The sequence below is a fragment of the Oryzias latipes genome, chromosome 4 (genome assembly GCF_053564925.1).
Source record: "Oryzias latipes strain Hd-rR chromosome 4, Olatipes_Hd-rR_3.1".
In the NCBI taxonomy this organism is placed as follows: Eukaryota; Metazoa; Chordata; class Actinopteri; order Beloniformes; family Adrianichthyidae; genus Oryzias; species Oryzias latipes.
Window position 1 is genome coordinate 13,796,722 of NC_136240.1, and position 21,860 is coordinate 13,818,581.

At 35.8% G+C, this 21,860-nt stretch overlaps 1 protein-coding gene across 3 annotated transcripts in view; it reads left to right on the top strand.

Moving 5' to 3' along the window:
* Positions 1-21,860, top strand: part of LOC101155181 (uncharacterized) — an 86,256-nt gene that overhangs the window by 15,176 nt on the left and 49,220 nt on the right. For all 3 annotated transcript variants that reach the window (XM_023954202.2, XM_078946537.1, XM_023954203.2), the window contains exon 18: positions 1,000-1,120. In XM_023954202.2, the coding sequence (XP_023809970.1) occupies positions 1,000-1,120 (121 nt within the window). The remainder of the gene's footprint in view (positions 1-999; positions 1,121-21,860) is intronic.

Here is a 21,860-nt window from a genome sequence, read left to right on the forward strand (position 1 = left end):
CGTGAAGTTGCTGTTTCAAAAGGTTGATGTAACAGATGTGCTTTATTGTTTTTATGCTACTTTGCTTTTTTTGTTACTATTTCAATGCCTAAAAAAATACATTTAATTTAAAAGGCCATTGATTGTCGTCTCTACTATCTCGTTTTATCTAAAGTTTCAGTATTTTAAGCAGAAATAAATTGCATTTGGCCCCTTAGAGATCTTCTTTCTGATTGTATCAGCGACATTATTTGTAATAGATTTATTTATTTCTTTTCGTGGTTTTGCTTCTTCTGCACGCAGTAGATGCTCTATGAGGGTTTTAAAGCAGGCCTTGAACCGCATGGAGAACTGAAGTGGCAGCCGTTTTAAACACTCAAAAACTCAAACACATTCCTCTGCTGCATAAACTAGAACTAGCACGACATGTTACATGCACAGGCTCAGACAGGTGTTGTGGTTACTTGTGTGAAAATCAAATTTCTCTCAAAACAATTAAACTGGACGAAACATGGGAAGCTTTGTGCCTTCCTGTCCACCTAATTTTATATTTGAAGCAAAAACTCTGCTAAAGGATCATAAGTTAGTTTGAAAAGAACGGAGAATTTGTACTTAGGGTTATAAGAGAAATACAAAAATGTTTTAAGCCTGTTAATTTAGATTTGAAAAACTCATAAGATCCAGAGGAAAAATCTTTCAATCATGGCTTTCCTTAGGATATAAAATATTTGACCTGGATTAGTCTGACTCGGCAGTGCAGGCATTCGTGGTCTTTCACTGCCAAAAAACACTTGCACCTTAAATGAAACATTCCTAATTCAATCCATGTTGATTTAAACTCAGAATTAAATCCAATTGGGAGTCAGACCTGAATACATTTGGGAAATCAGTGGCTTTGCATGTTTCAAAACAAGCCGGCGAGTTTTTGAGCTGTTGATCTGATTGATAGAATGAATGTGTTATGTTTTTTTTTTATTTTTATTTTAATTTTTTTTTTCCATTTTATGTGTTGGAGTGCAGAGGTGCAGTGAAGGCAGTTTTGGTGCTGCTTCCTATCCTGGGTCTGACCTGGCTGTGTGGCGTGTTGGTACCTCTCTCTATCGTCATGGCCTATATCTTCATCCTCCTCAATTCCCTTCAGGTACAAACACACACCAACAGTCACATGCAGTCCAAATGCACTTTTTTTTTTTACAGAAGAATTCAACAAAACAACAGAAATGGATGTCCTAAGCAGGTGTACTTTGATATTCAACAACGCGGTTTCACTTTACCCTACTTCATCAAGCTCATTGATCTATGAGGTTAATATCTTTTAAAGACATTCATTCAATTTATTTATTTTTGGTTTGTGTTGGGTGTTTAAATCCCAAAATACATGAATCCTTAAAATAAACAGATAATTGTGAAGGCAGTGTTTTATAAGGAAATGTAGAACCTTTAAAAGCTGGAAGAAATAAGATGCTGGGAAATGTATCTACCCTTTTTTTTTAACATAAAAGCATCTCTAAGCTGACAAGATAAACAGCAGTTAATAGCATTATCTTAGTATTGTAATTGATTTATATTTACAAAGTTTTGCCACTCAGCCATCTGTTTAAATTTTTTGGGGAGGAATAAACATTAAATCTGTAATAAACTTTAAATAAAGGTAACCCTTAAATATATTTTTTGTCTGTCAATGAGAAATAAAAAGGTTTTTCATTATACTTCTACAAGTCTACCCTTCACGTGCTACAAAGAAAAAAAATAAACTGTGAAGGTTTTTCACATGTCTGTGACAAGGCTGATGCAGAAATGGATAAGTTTAGCTAATAAAGTGCTTCATTTAAATAAAAACAAAATAGTTTTTTTTCTTGTTTTGTGTGCACTTCTTGCAACAATTTTTGGTACACAAAAACTGATTTTTTTCATCCTATTTTCAAAGAAGTTCCTCTTAAAATGACCTGTATCTGCAGTGCATTTTACTTTCCGCTCCTGGAAAGGGTTTGGTCGACATCATGTAGTTTTCTCACTGCAGCAAGCAGCCTCATGTTGCTCCCCCTTTCCCAGCATCTGTAGATCTGTTTCTGCGGAGTTGAATTCATCTAATCATCTCTATCTTTAATTGAGCTGTATATTTAACTGGAAAATCAATGGAGGTCTTTGCTGCACTTTGATTATGAAGTCAAACCCCTCTGTTGCCTTTAATAGTTTCTGTTTTTTTCTTCATATCTAATTATATATTTTTTCACACCAGCAGTAATTAACATGAGGGGTTTACTGGGTTGTTGGTGTATACCAGCATTGATTCACTTGTTAATATGTACTATTGATTTTTGCTTTGTTTCATTTACTTTTTTGTTTGCTTTAGGCCTGCACAACAAATCGCTAATTTATCATTATCGAGATATCATGCTGTGCAACACGGATATCACAAAAGACAGCGAAAATTGCAATAAATGGTTACCTTAAATGTGCTAAAACAATCTTATGGCAGCTTGAAGTATTTAACGAATCAAACAAATCCATTTATGCATTTAACCAATCAGATGGACGCAAATCGGATGGAGCTCTTTTATGTTAGATGTTAGCCTCCTACGTAGACGAGGGTCATTTGGAGTACAATTTAGGAGATGTTGACTCTTATTTAAATAAAACTATTGTAATGAAATGGAAATTATGTTTTTGGTTGTTTTGCTATTAGTTCATGTATCGCAAGTTATATCATCATCAGAATATTGATCACTGATATCGCATATTGCAAGTTTTCCTCATTTATTTGTTCAGTATGTTGTTTGTCAGGTCTTTCCAGTACCTGCTACACAGTTGCATTAATGTAGTTTTTCTTCTTTTGCCTCCTTAAAATGAGCTTTCCTTATGAAACCGTAACACAGGATCCTAAAACAGCTATAATCAACCCTAAACCTAAATACAGCATACAGATGTGTAAATTATTAATATGGATACATATGATTTAAATATTGATTTAGCAGAGGATCCCTCATTCATTTAGTTGGTTGGGTTTTAAAGTGAGTTGAAAGGCTTCCTTAACCTTGTAATAAAAGTTTTTGGTACTCATATTTCTATAGGTAGGTGAGACTTGGACCTAACAGTTTGCTCAAATGGAAAAAAAGCAAATTAAGCTGAAGGTTAAATTCTCAATAAATCTCTAGACAATTGTTGAACAGTGGCAGAGTTAGACTGCCTTTAACTGTAGTTGCAACATCCAAAGTTTTTGTCCAAAATGCTGGAAACTTCATAAAGATGTGATCAGCTGCTAACCAATTCTTTAAAAATAACCCAACCTCTTTAAAGGTTATTTTATAAATGTATTTCATAACTTAAAAAATTAGACAGGTGTTCCATTCTGTTAATGTTTACATTTTGATTGTTTTTCTTTTATCATCTTATTGAAAGGCAACAAAAGAGGTTTCAGGTTTTAGTTATCAAAACTATACAGTATTTTCTACAGACATTCATAGAATCACTGTGCAAATGCACAAATTGTTCTGCTCATGCTCTGATTTGCCCATTATTATCGCTAAAAACAAGACATTTTTGACACACTAATAACTGGGTGTAATTTTTTTTACTTTCTTCTTGTAGCTGAATCATAAAGCTGATATCCTGCAGCCTCCACTTCATTTACATTTTTTTGTTTCTAACCAAATGAACTCAATACTTGGCTTGCACAGAAGAGTGATAGTTGCCGTTACAAGAAGTGAAACCAAACCACAGAAACGCAGCATCTTCTAAACACTGAATTGGTTTGGATTGTTATATGTTGATATAGTACTGTAACTCTAAGCTTTCCTGGCTGTAGGGATTGTTTAGCTTTTGAAGTTGGGTTTTGTGAAGTGCACATGACAAGTTATTTACTCAGCAATAGTGGAGACAGTGCTCCGTATGCTCTTTGAAAAATTGTTGAGGGATTGGCATGGAGTAAATTGAATAAGAAAAAGAAAATTTGACACCCCGATAAACATTTCAATGCAGGGAAATGCTCGTCTCTATACTTTCATACCAAGACAGTTTTGGAATATCATTTAGGTGCATTATTAGAATCCTCTTTTAATGAAGCCTATTTTATAATAATCACCTATAGGGCCAGTTTTTGCAGTTTAAACTTTGAAAGCTGTTTAAAATGTTAAAGGTTTGCTTTTCTGTATAGTTCCTATTTGTTGTAGCTGTTTTTTTTCTTGACATGTTCACACCTTTTCTGAGATTTCCCACTTGGAGCATGTTGTTTGACACACGCACAAGACAAGCCTAACTAAAGAAAAGAAAACAAACAAAAACAACTAAAGCAGTACAGACTACAAACAACCAATCAGAACTTAACTCACTTTCCATCATATTTCTATTTGTGTTACAATAGGTCATCATTCTCATTTAGTTTTGTTGTTGTCTGTGATTAAAAGAGGAGATAAAAGAGCGTAACCACACTCGTAAAGATACTATATGCAGTAGGAATGATAGATGTAAAAAATAGGTGGACAAGATATAAAATATGTAAATCAATAAGTTAATAAGAAGTTTTTAGGATCTGTTTTTTCCCACTTTGAGATGTTGTATTTTCAGTGGGGCTCACTAAAGTAACAAAGCTTAAGCGGCAACCTTTTACTGTGGAATCAATAAAACAGATAATGTTGACAAGCCTTTTTCATAGCCCTCCCGACGCCCTCCTCTTCTACCGCTTGTATCCTGACAACTATGAAGTATCTTTGATGCTGCTGCTGTTACTCTCAAAGCCTCATCAGACATTTATGGGGAAATATGCAGCAAACTTGGCACAAAAGTGCCTTTGCCACTTTGACCTTCAGAGATTTTAAACTTTTTTAGAGGTGGTGAATAATGCTCTATTTGCTGCCAAAAACCATACTTGTGTCAATATTATTCTGCTTTATTTTAAAATTGTTTTTTTTTAAGTTAAAGTCTATTGACTATTTTAAAAGTGTTCTCAGTTGTCTTTTAATTATGATTATGAAGTTTTTAGGCAAAATCAAAAAACCTGTATAATCATCTATGACAGTTTCTGTAGAGCGGCAGTGGTTCATTAGAAATTTGCTTCTGAGTTGTAAGCAAGGCCTGTTGGGGTGGATTAAGCCTTCCTCCATTTCCCATCATCCCTTTGTTTACATGCTCTCCCGCTAGCTTACAGCCCCTCACAACTCCAACCTAGCATTACTAGGGCAACAAAAATGGCTAGCAATATTGGAGCTATCCAGCTGCACAGTGCTGAGCCACATGCTAGCTCAGATGAGGAATACAAAGATGTACATGGATCTATTTGACTGCAAGCGGATGCATCAGAATAGAGCGGAGTAGGAAACCTGTACTCCGCCGACTGAAGCACCTACGTCATTGGTACAAGCTTTTTCCAACGGTATCTTTTAATCTGCTCCTTATTCACAACAATTTGAATAAAGGAATATTTAGAAATACAATGTTAAGCTTAATTTATTGTATGTATGTCCTCCCTCCCTTGATTAAAACAACAAAACCATGATTTTCCTTGGAGTGGGTCTTTAAAGGAGTAATTTAAATGTTTGTTTTTCTTTTTTTTATCCTATAAAGTAAAAAAAAAATGAAATGGACTGAATAAACATATTAGCACTGTTCATAAACTCTGAATCAACTTTGTGTTGAATCAAACTTTATGCTCTGAGCCAGGAATGAAAATCTTTACCATAAATACAGACATGCCTCATCTGCTTCCATATAAGCTCGAGATAAATAGCATGGAGAAGGAAGTAAAGTGTGCAGGTGAGGGAGATGGAAAAAAGCGAATGATCGCTCTTTGGGCTGGACTATAAATTCCTCCACCCTCTGTCATCCAATCTCTTGGCAATGTCATTCAAACCCCCACACTATCTATTACCTGAGGATAATAGGCTTCTGGCCATGCAGTGTCCATCTTATTATTAGCCCATAACTTTAAGCAATCAATAACTATGAGGTGCACAGACAAGTTGGGGACGAAGAGAAAGGAGGAGAGGGACAAAGCAAAAGAGAGGTGAAGGAAGTTGGAAAGAAAATGTTAGGGTAATGACCGTCCTCTGCCAGTCGTTTATAGCACATAAACCCCCGTTAGTTGTTTCAGTGAGTTTGCAGCCAAAGTGATTCTCAGGAATGTGCCCATTTTTTTCTTCAGTTTAGTCATTTTGCTTCCTGTGGAGGGCAGCCCTGTGCCTTGTCCACAAAAGGCTAACATGTAAAGACAAAGCACTGATTGAATTTTTGTTTCATTCACATCTTGTTAAGAATTATTATTTTTGTATTGCTCTGTGACCTCAGCAACATAGTTCTTCAATATTATTATTTTTTGTAATCTCCCAGATCATTATAAATTTTTTACAAAGTAAAAAGAAAGCTTAACACTGGAACAAAATTACAGAAACAAAATACAGCATTGATCCCTGAAGAGCACAGATATTCAATTAATTATCTATGCTTAGAAACCAAATTTTGCATTGCAAAATGGAATGAAAAAAAAAAGATGTCAAGAAAGAAAAAAAGTCGTAACAAATTTTTAATTCAGAGAAAGCAATGTATTATTAGAATAAACAAATGTCATTAAAACAAAATATTAAGAACTGTACAGTTGAGTTTTAAACATTTAAATACTTATCTATTCATACTGCATTGAGCTGAAGGGTGACTGCAGATGAAAAGTAGTTTGTAGATTAGTCTGCTGAAAACAGATTTTTAGAAAATAAACAACAAAAATCTGAATACTTTAGGTGTAAATTAAAAAAAAATCCTATATGTATGAAATGAAAAATGAGACATTCACTGAATGCAATTAACACCAATTTAAAGAGAAAATCAAAATTAACAGAAAATGCATTAGAAACAAAAGAATAAATTAAAACAGTTAAGTAATATAGTTTAAATGATTCTAAGTGTTTTATGTGAAGATTATTTAAATTGAAATTAATGCACCTTCCGCCAACAAACACACAAACACACACCTCAACTGTCCACATCGGACTGTATCCAAGATATAGATATGATTAATAGAATCTTGCTCTGCCTATTGATTTTTGCCATATGGGAGATTTGTTGTGTGAGTAAGCAACACTTTTACTGCTTCTAAAGTGATTGTCCGACAAGAGTTTTTTTTCCCTCCTTCCTTCCCTTCCACAGAGCTTTGCTGTATTGCTACACTCAGTGTTTTCAGCTCCAGTGTTGCTTAATGTGCAAAGTCTTTATTGTCACTTCTGGTGTCTCTATAGCAGTTGTACCACAATAGTCTTTATTCTGATATGTGTTAACGGTGTTCTACTTCTGCTTACTATTACTGAGCTTTGGAGTTCAGCATATTTTATTTAATGAGTGTCATTGTTGGATTTTTTTTAGGGAAAAATTATATAAATAAATAAAAGACTATTTCTTCAGTTTTGGACAAAACTAACAAAATTAACCACTAAAGGTTTTTGAAGACATGAAAAAAAAAAAAAAATTATACAACTAAATGATGACATTTCTACGTCTTGAAATTTGAAGAGTAAATATAGAAAAACATAGTTTTGTTTGTAAAAGAAAAAAAATTGGAAAAAAGTGAAAGTCTTTTTTTTCCACATTTGACAAAAGTCTTGCACTTACTCTGAGGAAAAATAAACAATTATTTCTTTCTTATAAAGCATAACTAGATAAAATGCAAAAAGATATAAAAAAACCCACATTAAATCAAATTAAAAAAAGACATGGGTTTCTATTTTGAACTAATGAGATAGGATTTTTCGTCAGATAATTCAAATAGTATTTATTTAGATGGAAATCTGTATCTACCAGTAACTGTAGTGTGAACACTCATGCTGCACACAAAAGCATACACACGCACACATGGCAAAGCTCTCACTGGTCAGATCATAGAGGGAAATGTTTTTCATCTTGGCGTGTTTGAGCAAACAGGAACCATATTCCCTTGACGATATCCTTATTCATTTTCAGCTGTAGCTCAGATCACACGCAAACTGAAACAGCAGACATCTCTCTAAGTGGGGTGGAAGTTTCTGGTTGTAGCAGAACCATGGGCAGGTTTGGTAATTATGGTTATGTAAAGCGTATACTTTAGCTACTTGGTGACAATCAAATACTTGCCATAATGTTTTGAGCTGTTTTAAATAAATTCATATGAAAAAAAGAAAGGCATTTCCCTGAGTCTGAGAATCAGAATATAAAGAAAATGAAACCATAACATCAGCATTTTCCAAAAAATATTTCAGTTTTGCAAAGATAACTGAAATAATTCACTCATACATGAAAAACAGCCCAATTAAAGGAAACGTTTCTGAATATTAACTTTACCAGTTTGTCTTCTGTTTTTTGCAATAATGATGAAGCATTTTTGATGCGTTTAGCTTATTCCTAAGTTCTTACTTGCTTAATGTTCAGTTGTGGTACATGTGTCATGAATGAGTTTGGATATTTACCAGGACATCTTGTTATTTCTCTCCATGCATGACATCAATTCCATAAAGTAAGTTTTTGATAAAGTTATCTGTTGGACAGAAGACCTCACTTGTAGCGTGAACTTGAGGATTGTTACTGAGGTCTTGTGAATTTTCGACCTCATGAGTTCTGATCCAGAGTGATCTTGAGCACACATGTAAGACCATGCCGCTCTCCCTGTAGACTGATGGACTTCAGGTTGTTGCCAAGTGATTTGTGTTGGGCACCAGTGTCACATTCTCTTGCTTTCTTTGGCATTAAGCCATTGCTAGAAAACCTAATTTCCTCTCCATTATGTTAATAAAAAACACGCCATACTTCATTAGTTGTTAGTTAACAGTACAAACATGCACATTTTTAGAACATATATAAAATATTTCAAAACATACAAAAAACTGGTCAGATCATTTGGATTTATTTATATAACCATGTTTTAATGTGTTGAGAATTAGGTGGTGGGGGTTTAAAAAAACAAACATATTCTATAATTGTTTGCACTCCCACTGACTGAGAAAAAATAACTTTCCCTTTGAAAAAAGTCCACTGTTTGAGTTGCATCCTCAATTAGCAAGCACAGAATAAAATATTATTCTAACAAATACCAAGGTCAGCAATGACTCCCAACGTTTTTCTCTGAAATGGCACTTGTAATGAGGACGTAGCATCTTCAAGTAGTTTATTTATAGTTTGTTTTGTCTTAACATGTACTTGTTCTCCTTGTAATTTTTTATATTATATTTTCTTCTATAAATAAAACATTAAGATACAGCTGTGTTGAACATTGCATGCTTCTGTAAAGGCTGTCTCATGCTCAGAGGCGAAACGCTGAATGCTAGCATCACTGTTGTGCACATGCATTCCTTGTAAATGTATGCATTGAAGTACCCTTGAACTTCAATGAAAATGAGTCTGAAAAAGAGCTTGTAAAAGAAACCAACCTTTCTTTTCTTAAAGTGTAAATATTAGGTCTACAAGAGGAAGCACATGCCAGAATCACAGGTTAAGGAACTAAGGAAGTTCAAATAAAGAGGGACTGTTTTTGGTTGAGAATGAATCGCTGTTGGGAGATCACTTTTATAAAATTGGTCTGGGAAAATAAAGCCATGGGGAAAAAAGGGCTTTCTGTGAAAAGAGGCAAGAGAATTCCTGTCATTTCTTTTGCTGCCACCCCAAAGACCCTTCCTTGTGTTGAACCTTCTTGCCTTTATTTGTCTTAGAATTACCTGTCAGCTCAATTTCGCAATAGACTATCATTAGAAAGCAAACTGACCTGACCAACGACACTTAAGAGTAGGTGTGTTTTCCATTATTTGTATACTCACGGCACATCTAAGTGTGTATGTTCATCAAAGTTTTGTCGCCAATTACAACACAGAGGTGTGTGTTTTGTGTGTGTTCATGTCAGCAGGCGTGTTATCACATCAACTGCCTCCTAATTTATGACTTCATTCTTCTACATCCCCTCCTTCTCCAACTACGCCAGTACCAGGACTGACAACTGCAATTAGCCATGTTGAAACAATGACCATTCTATTTATAAATTCGCCCCCTTTGGTTTTTGTATTCGCTGAGAGCCCTTGGCATGCGTTCACACACACACACACACCAACCTTAAAACTCAAACCACTGTATCAATAACAGTTGGGGGTGACAAGGTTAGGGATGGTCCTGGTTTTTCTTACCTTGCCTTGCTGCAGCAGATCTGTAGATTTGCTCAGCTTTGATGTGGGTTATTAGTGAGAACTGGGTCAGGAAAGGGCAAGAGGGCAAAAAGCTGTTGTGCCTCTTTAGTGCCTTGGTGGTAAAGAATTCAGGGACGTCACTGAGTGTTTAATAAACTGTCAAATATTAGCTCAAATTTACATGTCAGGGATATCTCCACAAACTTTAAAATGTATCAACTATGGTAACAAAAAGTTGGCAATCTTGATAAGGTACCCAGTTTTTGAGTGTTTATTAAAATCAGTTCATTCAACAAAATGCTTGTTCTTTAGTTTAGGTCCTGTAAAATATGGATTCATTTATTACCTTCCCGGTGAGTCCTTAAGAGACTATTTTAGCTTATTGTAAATCCCATGTACGATTATGTTTGATTTATGGGCTGTGTGTCGAGGTTTGTAGGAAGCACCACAGCTATCTTTGTGTTTTACTACCATTACAGTACAGCGTTGTGTGAAAGTAAACAAAGCGGTAGCTATGGGGGTCAGAGAACAACAGCCCTGGCAGGAGGACACTGATTGGGATGTTGACCGTCTCCTCTAGCCTCTTGCCCTTCCTGTTGTAGCCCTTGTCTGGCCCTCTAGAGATACCGCAGATCATTTCCTATGCATGTCGACACACACTTTTCCCTCTGAGTGCAGGCTGATTCCTATTAATACTTATCTTGTGGGGCTTGAGGGGGTGTTTGTGTTGGAATGGAACCTCGGAGAAGGTGGCTGAAGTATTTACACACACCCTACCTGAAAGCCTGGTCTGACAGTTTGCGCCAGGCCTGGACTTCTTTTTACACTGAGCAGATGTGGTCTTTCCTTTGTTTTTCTAAGTAATTATCCTTCATTAAGTGAAAGCATGTGCCAATCAAACAGTTTGGAGAGCAAGAACAGAGCTTTGGCCAGGGCAGAGGGAGACGAAGGGAAAGGCTGGGAGACCTGCAGTCTGATCTCCACTTTTTTAAAAGCAGAGTGTCATTTCATAGTCACTACTAAATTAAAGGTGGGTATTTACAGTGTTGGAAAACGTACAGCACTGGTATTAAGTTTAATGTTTCTTATTGTGATTTTCAAATTTAATGAAAAATGTAATAGAATCAAATAAAAATGCAAATAGTAACCTTAGAATTATGTTGTTTTCCTTTTAAAGCATAATTACAAAGTTTATTAAATTTGATTTTTAAATTAAAAAAACGTACAAATAAATACTTAATGGTTTTATAAAAAAGCTTGTTGTAAAACAAAACCCAATTTTAATAATGCTTTGCATTATTTTGCTTTTCTGGGGAGCCTGAGTCTGAAAAGATAAACTAGAAGAAGTTTTGATTCTAATCTGAGTATCTTTACAGATTTGATGAGGTGAACATGTCTAAGAGGCCACCCATCAGCCTGCATTCTTTAAATCCCATATAATAACATTAAGTGCAAATGAACTATTTTATTAAATTCTATTGCAATGGGATACAGTATGTTTTGCTGCTTCACAAAAAAGCAAAATACCGTACATCTAAATCTATATTTCCCCAAAATGACTGTGCATTTCGTGTTTAAAGACCAGAAATAAAATGAAGAAAAAGAAAAAAAACTTTTGTAGACCTTAAGTCTGGGTTCACATGAAATGATACATATTGTTCACTATTAAATGCTCACTGTGTAATTCCAAATTACAACGGTTTATGGCCAAATTTAGCCAATCACAACAAAGAAATCAATCAGACAGTTTTTGGAAAGTGCTGGGGACTGCATATTATTGATTTTTATGATGGGAATTTGTGGGCTGGTGGAAATTTAAATGTGAGTCGCATTCGGCCCATGGGCCAGACTTTGGACATGCCAGTTCTAGATCAACCCTAAAAATCCCAGTTGGTCTGAAGGACAGAATACTGCAATGATATAACCTGTATGACCAAACATTTTCAGACAATGATTTCCTTTAAATTTTTATTTTCTATTGATCCTGATTACTTTGCACTCCTGGTGAGATTATCAGTGTTGGTTTCCTGCTTTTCTGACAGCATCATCTTGCAGTCTACAAACCTAGTTTCACATGAATTCCTTGGTTGAGAAGAATATGTAACTAAACAAAATTAGTCAGTAACTGTAAGAAGATTTTGTCAGTGTACTATTTTGCTATGAGCCATTCACAGCCTTTACTCAGATATTTCTTCATCCCCTGATGTTTTAAATGATAGTTTTTCATATATAGTTTAGTATCTGAGAAAAGAAAAAAATCCCATTAAAGTTTTAAGATTTCTCTGTCAAATTCTTCAGGGAAAACTGGTAGAGGTTGAGCTAAAAAAAAGTTAAAATCCTGCATTTTTATGAAGTATTAGAAGTATGTTGAAGAAAAAGGGAGATACAAGTAAAAAAACGAAGATATATAAGGTCTTCATGTCAATGAACTACCATTCGTTCTCACTTTAAAGTCCTGCGAACCGTAGTGATGTGTGATTGCATGAGACAGTTACCGAGTCTGCCTGTTTATCATGATGGATACACCTTGCCACCAAGTGGTGCTGCAGCACACACACACTCACACACACTCACACACACCCACACACACACACCTACACTCACACACACACGCACACACACCCACTTACAGTCAGACACAGAGATGCGATTATGCGGTTATGCAGGGAAACACAGGCCATGCTTTCTCATTTTTGTCGTTTTCACATGCTCATACAGAATTGGTTTCTTTTCTCTGACTAATTGTAAAATGTATTTTTAAAAACAGTTAGCCTTTTTACAACAGCTTTGATCTATTAGCTTTTATAGTAACTGTTTTGAAAATGAAAATACCTTTTTATATATTCTGATTTAGTGGCTATAACTATGGCAAAATTGTCTTTTTTACTTTTTTATCGTCTTTTTTAAAAAGTCCATCTTGTTTTTTTCCCCGTCATTTGTATTTGTTTTCTCTTATTTCTTTAAATAAATTTAGACACAGCTTTATCAAAAAACTTGGGCTAGAAAACAAATGTTTCGATATCTTTTTTAAAACTTACTTGTACCGTTTTTCAGGTTCTGTTTTCTATAATTCTCATTTATTATGCGTAGATGAAAAATACAGTCTGCAACAGCTTTTAAATATGCTGAACAAAAGCAAAGTAGTCATTTTCTTGCAGGTGAAAAGCATATAATTATCATAATTACCTTTGTTATTTTTTTAATACAAAATAATCAGCGTATGATTTCATAGAATATATTTTACTGTTTTTGTTTTGCCACTAAAATGTTCGGGTTCTGAAAAAAAAACACCTAATCATATAGCAGAATTTCCTTTTGTGAGGCAGATTTAAAAATTTTAATAAAAAAAAATGTTGTAAGAGGATACTGTTTAAAGTCTTAACCTTAAGCTGAGACAAAAAAAATGCAATGGTCATGATTGTTTTTATTCCTCCTTACTTAAATCAATTAAACAATAATAGAACTATATATTTAACTATGTAAATATTTCATGGATGACGCATTTCTTTATTATAATTTTAGTCCCATGAATACATCAATTCCATCACTTTAACTAAAGATAAGCACTATTGTGTTTTTTTTTTTATTTTATTTTCTATTTTTGTATCAGTTTAGGCAGCATCATTTTTCTTTCAGCAGTATTAAATTAACAACATATTGCTTTGAGCACATTGCATGAATATGTGGTGCAAATTCCCTTTTCCCCAATAATTTTTGTGTTTGAAAAAGTCAGGGAAACAGAGATATGCATCCCACAGCTGCTTTTTTTTCAGGATTTATTACCTTTTTGCATATTTGACTGTTTTTTAGAGAGGAGTTATACTATTAGAAAGCACAGGGAAGACTGAAATTGGAATCATATTCAATATGACAACCGAGTGGCCCACAAAAGCCAGTCGCATACCATAATATTTTTAATCAAATAGTTCTGTGGTGTAGCGGCATGCTTTCCTTCACTAGTTCAAAGAGTCCGACGATGACCCATGTGTTAAAAGTTTGTAACGGTTTTACTAGATGTTTTTCTTGGCGGCAATGACACACAACCCCGCTTGTCTTGTATAAAAGCTGTTTTTTTTTTTTTACAGTACACCCTCTCTTCTTCTTGCGTTCTACACCACTTTTTAGTTACACTGCCACATGTGTGATAAAGTTTATATTTATAGTTTTAAACTTTGCTCTCACAACAAGGTGATTGTGAAAATGCCTTAGAATAAAGTAAAAAAATGTTTTAGTATATAATTAGAGGTGCAACACATTTATTATTATTTCTGGTTTGTTTAAACTTGAGGGCAAGTATTATTATTTAGCAGCTCATCAGTTTTATTTTTCCATCTGATATGAAATCAATACGACACACTGATATAATAGGTGAGCAGCGATAAATGTGTTGTCATTTGTCATACACTGGTAATAAAGATATGTCACAGTTGATTGTAGCCCATTTTCCACCCTCTCTGCTTGTCTTTCCTCTTTTACACAGTCTCTTTTACCCTATTTGTCTGTCTGCCTGTCGTGAACCACTCTTTTCTTCCTTTTGCTGCAGTAGCAATAGAAAAGAAAACGATTCGAACATGATCAGCCTTCCCAAACTCGATTAGGACTGTAGTAAGGGACTGTGAGGATCTAAGTGCCAAAATAAGATTAATTAATTGATGTGGGACTTTGTGGTCTGTGCAGAGGAAATACTTAATTTTTGCCTTTGATCAATGTACACACATCTAAATATTTTTTTCTTTCTTTCTTTGCTTGGTTCTGATCTTTCATGAAAACAAAACAAAGACTAATGCCTAATTAATACATTTATTTATGGTTATTTAGAAAAACTTGTTCTTTCTTGGCTGAAAAAAAATTTGAGGGTTAATAAAAAAAGCACCATTATATTTCAAAAATATAGACAACACTTGCACATTTGTGTACATGTCCTGTAGTATCTTTTCTGGCTTGCGTGTCACCTTTGCGCAGTTTCAGGTTGCTTTCGCAGTGATTTTGTGAGTGAGTGAGTGTGTGTGTGTGTGTGTGTGTGTGTCTGGTCTGTCTCTCTGCAGTGTACATGTTTGTGTGTTGGCTATACCACCCCAGTTTGTTGCTGCTGGGCTGTGTGTACCCAAGTTGCACCGATAGTAGCGAGCAACATCTGTTTCGGGCTTGTTGTTCCTCTTGGCTGCTTTTCAATTGGAATTCTTCAAGCAGGGCCAAAAGCTGTCACCTCTGCCAGGCTCTGTTAGCGATCACCGCCGGCCCCTATATTAAGTAGGTGGTTCAGGGCTAAGCTAATAACTCTCCCTCCTCTCCTGAGCCATCACACACCAGTACTGGTGTTGCTCCTGGCCTTAGTGTGTGCCTGTATGTGTATCCTCTCAGTTTTCTTGTGTAGCTATATACCCCAATGAGGCCCGGCTGGCTTGGGGGTCCCCGACTCATTTTGACAACCCAAGTGACTGAGAGCGCGTATGAGAGAGAAACCGAATCCTGCTGTCTCATCTAGAAGAAAAACGGATCTGCTTTTCTTAATAATTTGTGATGGGATAAAAAGAGGAAGACAACTTTGACCACAGTTGCTTTCTCACACAAGATCTGGATCCATTAGAATACAATTGCAAGCAGATATAAACAGCTTAACACAGGAAAAACTTCTGGACACAGATGAACTGAAGCTAATAGCCTCTTTTTAGTTGTGGCCTCAACCTGTGTGGTATTCATCAAAGATGACACTTACTGTAATATGTCATTACAGTGTGATTTCTAGCTATGCTGTAAATAATGTCTACGACCTCCGATGATTTTGGCAAAACAAAACTTAGAAATTCAATTATTAAAAGACTAATTATTAAGTTTATGGCAAACTATAACTAAAAAACATCTTGGTTCCAGCAAGATTACTCCAAAGATCGATTAAAAAAAAGAAGTAACTTTTGGAAAATTTGAATGCAACTTGTTACTCAATGCAGTAGTGGCTCTGTTAAACAAAGAAAAATTGAGCAAAGTAGTTTGTGGCCAAACGTTTGAATAACCTTTACTGTGTGGGCATCCTTTAAAGAAGTTGATTGAGTTGCAACAGCAGAGAGCTTGTCTGTGTTGCACGTGTTCTGAAGTTCACGTCATGGCAGCAGCAAAGAAAAGACCAAACGGCAGAGAAATCATAGCTTCCGGGTGGAAAAAAAAAATCTCTTTGTAGAATAAAATCAATAATGAATGTTTAAAGTAAATTTGAATTGAAATGTAATCAATATGAGGTTCAGAATGAGCACTGGCCTTTTGTCACAACCTACTGCAATTTAGCATCTTTTTTATATGTTATGAATTTATGAGTAAATATATCAAATTTTGGTTACGTATGGATGGTGAGGCAATGAATTAAGAAACACTGCCTAGTATGTCGTCTTTGTAAACTTCACTGGATAACGGAAATTAATTCCAGTCCTGCTTCATACCAATAGGTGGCTAACTGTGTGCACTGATAATAAATACATCAATCACTCACATAAATAGACATCTCAAGTTTGTAGATGTTGATGGTCTCCAGATTTTCAAACCTGCTGGAATGCACCAAGTTCTTCTATGTTTGGTTATTTTACTTTTTCACTCGGAACATCTTACAGCCTTTCATCCTCCCCAGCTAGAACTAGACTGGTTGTTGATATTGGGAGGTGTTTACCTCTTCAAACCAACAGAGTGGCAGGCTGCCCTCGCACTCGCACGTCTATCTGCCCTTGTGTTATCCTGCCAGCTGGAGCAGTAACACAGGGCTGGATTTGAACTGAGAACCTGCAACGGATCAACTCTCCGTTTCACAGCTTTGACAGACACTTTGATTTGACAGGCCGTGAGCAGTTAAAGTGAAAGTTATGTATACATTTTAATTAAACTGTTTATGTGTGGAGGGGTCAGAGACATTAGCAAGTCCCAGTGCACAAGTGTGAATTTCTCTCTTTCCCCCCAACCCCAGCATCGCAGCATTTTAACCTCTTCTGTCTCTCATTTCCTTAATAACTGCCAGATGTGAGAACAGAATGTTGTCCTTTATAGTTTTCCAAGTGGGGATGCAGATCACTTATTTGTGAAAATTGTCTGTGTGTGTGTTTGAATTTAGGTTGGATATTTGACATCTTGTTTGTGATTCTGCGTGACACCAAAGCGTGAAGAATTTTCAAAAGATGTGGAGGCTGTGAGCCCAGTGGATAAATGAAAAAACTCTTTATCTGAGAAATACATGAAAAAGAAATATGTAAATATTGATCATTCTTCACACAGTTACAATAATACTTGAAAACTGTCAAATCCTTAAAATACGGTTACAGGTGTTTAGACTAACACTGAAATCTATCCGAGGCGAGAACTTTTTTATTCATGTCACATATTTTTATTCTACCAATAATTGTATTTTCAGTAGTCATATCATATGCATTTAATTTACAAAATGTCCCTTTACATTATTTTTTAAATATGACACCACTCTCAAGCTATGTATACACCAGGCATGTGATGTGCTTTTAGCAAAGGGTGTTCACCCTTTAATGTTATTACTCAATTCTTGCACGTGTTTGCCACCAACGAGGGGGGGGCTTTGTATGAAATGTCAAATTGGTGCAAATGTTGCTTCAGGCTTTTCCTTTCACAGCTCTATTCCAAGATATTAAAGACTTGGTGTCATAAAACTCGGTTGGGCAGAAATCGCAATTATTAAGCTCCCCACCATGTTCAATTTTGAAACAGGTTTCCCTTCTGAAAGTTACTTGTAAAAGGGATGTCATGTGTCCCTCCCAAATCTGAGTCCCTAATTGGTCAAAGTTCCTGGTTTGACTTTCAATGTCTGAAAACAGTCATAGAAACTTGCGTAGTGATGCGTGAATGCACATTTTGAACACAGAAGCCAGACACCCGCATTCATGTGCGTTTACATAGACTTTTTATTGAAAGGGGTTTCTTGAAGGTGAGTTGCCAGGGGCGATGTGGACCTAGCTTCAGACTAAGACAGACTTTCTACTTAAAATATATTGTTTTGGATAATTTATTTCCAACATCTAAATGACAAAAGTGAAGATAAAAGAAAAATTTATGACATTAAGGCTTAGACAACAGAAAAACTAAATATAATAATTATTATTATTTTTAAAGGGTCTATATACCATGCAAAATCAATTTGTGTTTGATCAATTTTCAAGTGCAGTATAGTATAAATGAAAATAAACCCCAAAGCTGTATTTTGATCTGTTCATGCATTTCTGAGTTCTCCTCTAAAAACCTGCGCTCTTAGTACCGGCCCCTCCCTATGAAGTCCTATACTTTTCATAATTAAATAAATAAATATTTAATTAAATAAATAAATATGACCTCATGCAAATACACAATCAACCAATACATCTCTCATAAATATATAAAAAAGATCACGAAATTGTGAAAAACCTGCAGACTGATTTTAAATTACCGGTAGCCATTGTATCATATAATATATTTCATTTTGCTTTAAAAACATGTTCATTATTTTTAAATAGCATTTTTAAATATTCATTTTAATCATGTGGAATATTATTATAATTCTACGTCTTTTTTCAGAACCTTGGATTTCAAAGTCAATATTTTCCAAAGTAGCTTTGTTTTTATTTCATGTTGCTGTTTTTCACAATGGCGTATTTATTTCATGAAGAGCTTTTTCAGCAGACTGAGTCTGTCTGTCAATCAAACTGACCAAGGCGGAGACACTTTTGTGATTGGCTACTCCTTTACTCATACATGAGTAGCAGCACCCTGACTACATCGATCGAAGATGCTTCACCAAACGTGATGGCGCAATTCACACTCCTCAACACTAGGGGGATTATGCACCTCAACACATCCACAGTGTTACCATAAATTGGGCAGTTTTGGTTCTAAATTTGCGGATAAAAGTGGCTTTGGGCAAGTGTGCATAATTCGGGTGATTTTGCGGTCAGTTCGGCAATTTCCATCTTCTCATGAACATATAGTAGTGGTCTAAGTTAGGCTGGGTGGTTGTTGGAGTTCCACTAAGCTTCTAAGAACTGGAGTTCCATGGACGCACCATGCCGTGTGTGGGAGGAGCTACCAGCTAATGTTTTTAGCCTGATAGCCACATGGAGTGAGAGGTTTATTTATTTTGAATAGTTCCACATGATAACAATGTTTCCATGTTTGAGTTCATGAGATCATCCCAGAGAGTCTCTGCTTCAGGTCCTGCAGTCAAACTACGTCTTAAATTACGTGTAAATCAGAGCGCCCGGAGCAAGAGTGAGTGTGTGAGCGCAAGTTAAGGGTCTGTTGCTCAGTTAGCCGGAAAAGTAATAATAAAAAAAGGTTTCCTCCAAGTATAGAGACTGGTTCTTTTTCCCCGAACGGGGAAGTGAACCCCAAATCAAACCCCGGATCTCCGCTGCGTTTTCCGACCACGGTCAGAAACGTCATCTCAGGAAAGGCTCAACATTTACATCAGAGGACCTGGTTATAATCATTATCTCAATGAAAATAGAGAAATATCATAAGGTTCAGGAGGCCCGAGCAGACTTGTTCCGCTTTGCGCAGTTGCCTGGTCTGACTCTGTTGGTCCGCCAGCTCACCTCCTGCGAGACAACACAGTGTAAAGCACGATGTGAGCTCTGAGTGAATGGCATAAGAATGAGGAGTGTTTCAACGGGGGACTTCGAGACGTGGACGACCGGAGCTCTTCTGTGGTTTGGTCCACACAAACCTTCAAACTACAAAAACAGAGTCGTCCTTGTTTGCATCTTCTGCAGCAGACAGAGAGTTTGTCTCTATTTGATCTTCAAAGCCGCGCGGATATCGCTGAAATATGTCCTCTCTCTGACTGGCACACCGTATAGCGGGTTATCGAGGAATATGAGTTGATTTCCATGAATGAGCCAATGAGCGTTTAGATCCCGCCCACTTTCACTGATTGACAGATAGACTCATTCTCCTGAAAAAGCTCTTCATGAAATAAATAAGCCATTTTGAAAAACAGCAACATGAAATAAAAACAAAGCTACTTTGGAAAATATTGATTTTGAAATACTGAGCTTCTGAAAAAAGACAGAATTAGAATAATATATGACATGATTAAAAATGAATGTTTTAAAATGCTGTTTTAAAATATTGAACAGGTTTTTAAAGCAAATAGAAATATTTTGAATAATATAATGGCTAATTTAAAATCTGTGTGCAGGTTTTTCACAATTTCATGATTTTATTTATATATTTATGAGAGATTTATTGGTTGATTGTGTATTTGCATGAGGTTATATTTAATTATTTAATTAATTTTTTTAAAATTTAATTATGAACAGTATAGGACTCCATACCTCCCAACCCACGAAAGCGAGTGGGTTCTCACAATGTGACGTAGACAAGTGAAAACAGCCTTCCAGGAAGAGTCTGCGCTGCCAGCACCGCCCCCAGGCTAACACAGACACCCACTTTCTCCGCAGAGCTAGAGGTGTTTGGCAAAAATACGCTTTCCTTTTATATGCACAAAATGCACATCCATCTTTGCAAAAGGTTGGATGTTGTTTGTTTTGGTGAGCGAGACCCACACCCACTGCCGAGGCCGACTATAGGTTGATGTCATGAAATGGGCGGTACCTAACACGACCAAAAGCAGGTTCATTGAGTCATCCTACTTCCCGGTTGGAAAAAAAAAGTTCAGGAAAATAATTAATATTTAATAAAACATTTGTTCTTTTGTGTGGCAAAGAATAGTAAATATTATGCTTAAGAATAGCATAAGCCCTTTCACAAAGCAGCTTTGGTGGAAAGTGAGTGGGCATAAGCCGAGTTTATTTGAAACCACCCCTTATGCTTTTCATGCATTCCTCATCTACATCACCATAACTCTCACTATAAACACCGTAGCAATGAAATAATAAGAATAATATCACCCTCCCCATACTCCAACATACAGTACCAATTACATGCATCCATCCCCACTGTACAATGAACAAACCATTTTTTACTTGACTTTGTCATTTTAAATTAAACCAAAACAGACTAATGATAGTGTTGATCATTTGATAACCTAAAACATATTTAATGTGAGTTTTCAAATTTGAATAAAAAAGTTAGAGCTCTGTTTTGCCCCCACTCCCCCCCCCCAAAAAGACTGATTGTAGACAAAAGTAACTCTATCTTTTTCTTTTTACCTCATGTTAACATTTTCCCCAATTCTCTTGTAAATAGGAGCACAACGTTGACAGAGGCAATATATTCCAGACAGAAAGAAAAAAGCTGCCCCGTCAGTCCTTCTCTCCTTGCCAAGACACTGCCCTTCCTCCTTAATCATAGTTTTCATATCTGTACTTCGAAAATTTGTTTCTCAAGGACACTGTCATAAACTTGCTGTTTTGAGATTTTTACACGCCGGGTTCTCTGCTCCGCACTTCCACACAATGGAAGAGGTTGATGGAGGTTGGAAATGGGGGTGCTAAAAGGTGAGGGAGGACAGAATTACAGTGTAAAAGAGAATCTTTTTTTTTCTTTTCTTTTTTGCGGGAAATTTATTTTCTATTTGACAGCCATGGTGGCAAATACAAAAAAAAAAAAAAAAATCGTTTTTTTGTATAGTTAATAAAGGAATTTTTTCATTATGGAGAACATATACAGAGAAAAATGTGCTCAAAATTGCATTTCTGAGTAATTATTCAAATCGTTGTGAATCAGGTAAAAGCTTGTATGTGCGACGTATGACCTGCAATGGGAAGCTTCCTGCTCCGCTCTATTCCGATGTATCCACTTGCAGACTAATAGATCCATGTA